This window comes from Cebidichthys violaceus, unplaced genomic scaffold (assembly GCF_023349555.1).
Source record: "Cebidichthys violaceus isolate CVI_PGR_0920_01 unplaced genomic scaffold, fCebVio1.0.p SCAF_11, whole genome shotgun sequence".
Taxonomy (NCBI): domain Eukaryota; kingdom Metazoa; phylum Chordata; class Actinopteri; order Perciformes; family Stichaeidae; genus Cebidichthys; species Cebidichthys violaceus.
This window is the reverse complement of record NW_027176274.1, coordinates 11,592,424-11,598,182: the sequence shown is the minus strand read 5'-3', so window position 1 is coordinate 11,598,182 and position 5,759 is coordinate 11,592,424. Positions and strand designations below refer to the sequence as shown.

General features: G+C 42.2%; 1 protein-coding gene across 1 annotated transcript; it reads right to left on the bottom strand.

Moving 5' to 3' along the window:
• Positions 1-476: 476 nt before the first annotated feature.
• sox21b (SRY-box transcription factor 21b) lies at positions 477-2,657 on the bottom strand. Its single transcript, XM_068704805.1, has 2 exons — positions 2,434-2,657; positions 477-2,284 (listed from the first exon to the last, which is right to left on the bottom strand). The coding sequence occupies exon 2, from the start codon at positions 2,267-2,269 to the stop codon at positions 1,535-1,537; it is 735 nt and encodes a 244-aa protein (XP_068560906.1). The 5' UTR covers positions 2,270-2,284; positions 2,434-2,657; the 3' UTR covers positions 477-1,534.
• Between the last annotated feature and the right edge of the window lie 3,102 nt (positions 2,658-5,759).

Here is a 5,759-nt window from a genome sequence, read left to right as displayed (position 1 = left end):
ACACCTGCTGCACACCGCACGTGAGAACATGCACTCCTTAGAACAGGTGATCAGCATGCTTTTTTTTTAAAAGAGCGTGTCCCCTTCAATTCATATTAAATGTTCTTTGTTTTTCTTTTCACTTGTGGGCGCGCACAGTCAGCTCAGGTTGTTTTAAAGCCTGAAAGACAAGCTTGTTCTGCAGCCTCAAAGCAACTTTTTCTTTTTTTTTGTTCCTGTATGGGAAAAGAAAGCTCAGAGTACCACACAGTTTTATCTTCCCTCCTATTCACGATTAAAATTGTGATAAATAAGGTTTTGGCTCTTGATTACAATGGGCTGATTTAGATTCCCCCCAGTAATACCATTCAAAGGGAGGACAAAAGCGGCCATTGGAGGATACCTTACACTTCACCTGGACTGAGGAGCAGGAAAAGAAAAGATAACAATCGTGTTCATCTCATCAAGAACTACAGCCGCGATTCTCTTCCGTTTAATCCGAATAGGTTTTATTGTAGTCCTTTGCTCAACACGTGAACAGTAGCAATAGGTTGAAGTACATAACGGAGGTTAAAGAAAACACAAAACATACAAATTCCATAAGAGTTAGTTAAAAACGTTTTTTTTTTTCTGCTGCACATGATACGAGGAGTGGGAGGGTGAGCGATGAAGAAATGATAAACTCCTTGAATAAACTTCCACCTGCATCTAAATTAGAACTTTGTTTACTGTTAGGAGGGGAGAAAAGAAAAGGTTCGATGAATCAAACCCACTGAAATTCAATATCATTTTCAAAATAAATTACATCCTCTACGTTTCATGTGCAAAAATTACAGAACTAGTCTTGTCCTTTTTAAAATTGTCTGGGTCACCATAGATTCCACTAAACAATAAATATTACAGACATCTATAAAACGGTTTAAAAACTCAGAATATACACCGCATTTCTAGTGAAATACGTAGGTGCCTGGCCCTATCTCAAACACTAAGCCTATAACGGCAAATAAACTAGAGTCGTTTTTATCTGTACACATTTACAGTCATTCAAGAGGGGAGACGTGTTCTGACAAATCCTCCTTGATCAATGAATTACAACCCATTAGCCCACAACAACTTATCTGAGAGGAAATCCTGTGATTAAAAAGGTCGGTGCATATGCTGCCCTCGATTCCAACAGGTTAGTCAAAGCAGGTGCAACTTGCAAAAGATAGAAATCGAAGAGTGTACCTTTGGAAATGGGGTTTTTCACAAAATGCTCTGATACACCTTTCCCCTCAAATGTGTGCATTTGTGCCATCATTTAGTCCTTTTCCCTCTGGGCCGTGAGAGGTGATGGCTGGGTAATAATAGATTAGAGAGTTCTCTAAATAAGCAGTACCTTAGATAAAGGCATTAATCAATATACATACACATGTGATATCTGAGACGACGAGCACTTCATCACATGTACAAGTTTGTGCATGCATAATAAAACTCTTGCATGAATAGCGTTTTTTTTTGTTTGTTTGTTTTAGTTTTCACATTTCATTTTCTCAGAAGTCCAAAGCGGGCCTTATCATAATGCTGCAGCATAAGCCGGGTACGGTTCAAGTTGAGGTTTTCCCATCCCGGGGAGGAGGATGTATGCTAAGGGCGGCTGGAGTCCTGCGGAGGGCCAGCCCGTACAGTTACAAGGGATCATGTAGCCTGGGTTTCCCGGGGACGGATGTGAGTGAGTGTGGGCGTGCGTCCCGCCACCTACACCGCCAGTCCCGGTGAAAGCCGTGCCACCGTAGCCCAACGGAGACGCGTACGGAAACGAAGGTGGGGAAAGCTCAGTCATCTTGGATCCCAGGTCGAAAAAGGAATAGGGGTTCGACATGGCCGGGTTGAAGAACACCCTCGCCGCGGCGGCGGCCGCAGCCGCTGCTGCCTTGTCATGGTGTCCAAGGAGGGACTCGGAAAGTGCTCCAGCGGAAAGCCCATTAACTTTGAGTGCGTCGTGCTCCCCGAGATTATAGGGCACGGGGAAAGAAAACTTATCTTTTTTCATCAGAGTCTTGGGCTTCCGCCTCGGTCTGTATTTATAGTCTGGGTGTTCCTTCATGTGCATCGCTCGCAGTCGTTTGGCTTCGTCGATGAACGGCCTTTTCTCAGACTCGGTGAGAAGTTTCCACTCCGCTCCTAATCTCTTGCTGATCTCGGAGTTGTGCATTTTCGGGTTCTCCTGAGCCATTTTTCTGCGCTGGGCTCTGGACCAAACCATGAAAGCGTTCATCGGGCGTTTGACGTGATCCATTGGTTTAGACATGTTGGCACAAACTCCCTGAAAAAAACAAACAAGTGAAAAATAAGTGTTTAAATATAAATTACTTGTAAAATCGGAACAACGTCACACACACGAGTCCTTTTAAGAAGTTCAGTTCTACTCATTTAAGCTTCTCAACAACCGCCGCTCATCTTTTGGTTACTTACCCAATACTTCAGTTCCTCATCCCACCGATGAATATCGTCAGTAAAGTACAAGTGGCAGCGTCCTTATGAATGCTCAACTTATGTTTTCTGCTTCATGGTGGCATCCACCGGGATACGCCTTTAGCAAAGAGAAGAAGAAAAGAAGCGCTGTCTTGTTTCCCTCGTGTCGCCCGAGACTGTCAACCACCACTCAGCAGCAGCGTTTACGCAAGTGGATGACAACTCCCGCTTGCCCCATGTGAAATACGGGATTGTGTGGCAGGTAGTGAAAGTGCCACTGGCGCATGCGCAGTTGGCGCCAGGCAACGTAGACGACTTGCTGAACGATGTTTGAAATATCCCACCCTGTTTGAAGGGGAAACGCATCTCATATATCTTTATTTATTATGTAAGTGTTTTTGACCTCGGCGTCGTTTCGACTCATTAGTGTTCGGAAATATTTATTATAAAGAGCAACTTGTCGCAACATTATTGTTCAGTTCAATTAAAGTGATTCATTTATTGATTTAAGCGACCGCAGCACCTGAAGTACCTGACGGTGACAGCATGTATGAGCCTCTCACTAATGCACCGACATATTTTGGGACTGCAGCAGACAGGTGCACGCGTTGTTGAAGTTCAACTTGCATTGAATCTGAGCCATCGAACACTTGAAGCAAACGCACGCGCTCTCCATTATTTACAACATTTATCATTACACGCTTAATCGCCTCATTCCTCTTCATTTCATGAAGCTTCCTTCATTTGTTTAATTGACAATCGAACCAGGTTGAACCCGTTGGTGTCTCCACTTTGTCACCTTTCATCCTCAGCGCCCGTCCCGTCCCTTCCCCATGGGTGGCACTGCCATAGAAAAGTCGTGTGTAAGACGACAAGAGAGGTAAAGAAAGTCTTCTTTAATTTTCTGATATTGTGGTATTTGTCGTAAATACGCAAACGCTGAGACGGTCTGAAGTGTTTCTAATCGCACTTGGTGAAATTAATTACTTTCCTGAAATCCCCCTTTTCACTTTCACTTCAAAGGACTTTCCCAAGGGCAGCGAATCGACAACTGAAATTAGGTTGTCGAATATTCAACTAAGCAATTACAGTTATCTGCAGGACTTGTTGAGTAAATTGTAGGTTTAAGTGGTTTGTTCTCGCACCTTCCCCGTTGTACATAATTATATATATACAAAAAAGGAAATGGAGAAGGGCTGTATCGAACAATATTACAAATGAGGAATTAGGGTGCAGGTCGAGCGTTTAAATTAGGATATAAATGGATGTCAAATTCAATTCACTGTACTGTTGTTCCTATTCAACGGTTTTGCCTAATCTAAGGACAGTTTGCACAATATATAATTGTTATTATTATTTGTTGTATTATTATTAAATAAAATATGGCACAAATAATTGGGCTATACTTTTAAAAATTACATGAGCAGATTATTGAGAGGCTGAAAGTTGCGTTATTTCAAAGTAATGCGCAATTTCCAAGCGACAGCGCCCTTTTGATCGCTGCAGTTTGAGCTTGTTTAAAATGTTTCTGTTAACAAAGATTTAAATTGTTTTATTACGGCGCAGAAAATAATCTCACTGAGGAATCGTTCTTTTGTCTCAAGTAGGAAACCTGACAAGGTGAGGATGATCCGCGCCAAGAGGACCAGATGAGAGACAAACCTGCTGCCTAAACTGAGTCGCAGCATCTCTCAACACCGTGCGCCCCTTTTGTCGGCTTGTCATTCACCTCGACAACATTACTGCAATGAAGCGCTCCACTCACTCCGCAGGAGCATGTGCCCTCTCATGACACAAACGGGTAAAAAAATGCTATGAATTATATGAATAAGTTACGGTGGAAAGTTCTTATCGGGAGTTGACAGTTATAGAGGTGTGCAATTCAGTGTCTGCACATATGCTTTTCACTGGCTCCCTGCAGATTTCATGATGTTTTATTTCTCTCTGCATGTTTGTTTTATTATTGTTATTATTTAGTTTTGATTGTTTGACAATGGAGAGAAATACCTTTCCTCCCTTAGCATCTGCTGTTGTTTTTTATAACATGTGTTGAAGGGTTTTAGATGATGTCAGGGCCTAGTTCAGCCTGTATTAACGGGAGCAGGCGCAGCCATGCAGCATGTTTTCCAATTTATCAAAAATGTCAAGATTTGTTGAATCTATTTCACAAAACAGCTTAGTATTTGCAGACTGAGAAAACATTAAATTATTCAGTTTAGTAATTTAATGAAGATCTGATAAAAAGAAAAATAAACACCAACAACAAATCCCCCCCCCCCCCCCCCCCCTTTACCTCAGCCTAGGTCCTGGAAATAACACTTAAATAATTCAAGATGAGTTAGTGAGAGTGGGAGAATTACCTGCCGATAAAGCTCCGGTCCAGCCTCTGAGATGGAGCCAGCACTCCCACCTCACAGCACACTGATGATAAGACTGAATAGAAAAATATCATGCAAATAGAAGGCAGACAGCAGCAGCAACAACAAGCCCATGGGGACATATTCCTACCCGGAGAGATCGCACACAGTTCACTCTAAAGTGCTAAAGCCATCACTCTGAAATAGGAGCCCCTGGAGGTGCAAGAATCTTCCTGATAGCACCAAACAGTTTATTCTGCTCAACACTCCACTAACTCTGGGAAAAAGCACGACAAATTATAAAGCGAGAGAGCTGATGAGGATCCCTGGATAATCCCAGTCTACATAAAAAGACATCATCTATAAAGAATATTGTAGACTGTGTACTTTACCTAATTTGTCTTTTTCAAAGTGGTAAGTGTTTTTCTCCCAAAATGACACCGTTGGAGGTGGAGGCAAAATAAATTGATTTCAAGGGAACACAAGTTGACCTCTTGCTATCAGATGGCTTTTCTTTGACTGGTAAAAGAAAAAAGAAAAAAAGTGAGCAGGGTAAACAACACTATCTTCTGTTTGCCACTTCAAACCCACAGAGTAGAGAGTATTTACAGCCACATGAAAGTTTGCTCATTATTGGGGAGGTTTGAAGAAAGGGAGAGGGAGGGGTCCTGATTGTGTACCTGATGTGGTTTCTTTCTGCTTGTCTGATCACAGCTCTGCCTGGATCTTCCCCTTCCTTTTCAGCTCTGTAGCTGCTCCCAGGCAGGCCGGGGCCTAGGCAGAAGCAGTAAAAGGTAGTCATCTCTTTTTAATCTGAGGATTTTTATTAATCCTCATATGAACATGCCAATTGCTCCACTTTTTACAGCCGATGTTCAGATTAAGGATTTATGGTACAGATAAACAGCACAAATCTGGGCCAAAATATTTCATTAGTTTTGCTTAAAAAAGCATTTAAAACCATAACTG

Coding starts and splice junctions, on each gene's coding strand:
- sox21b (XM_068704805.1), bottom strand. CDS start 2,269: ATGTCTAAACCAATGGATCACGTCAAACGCCCGATGAACGCTTTCATG.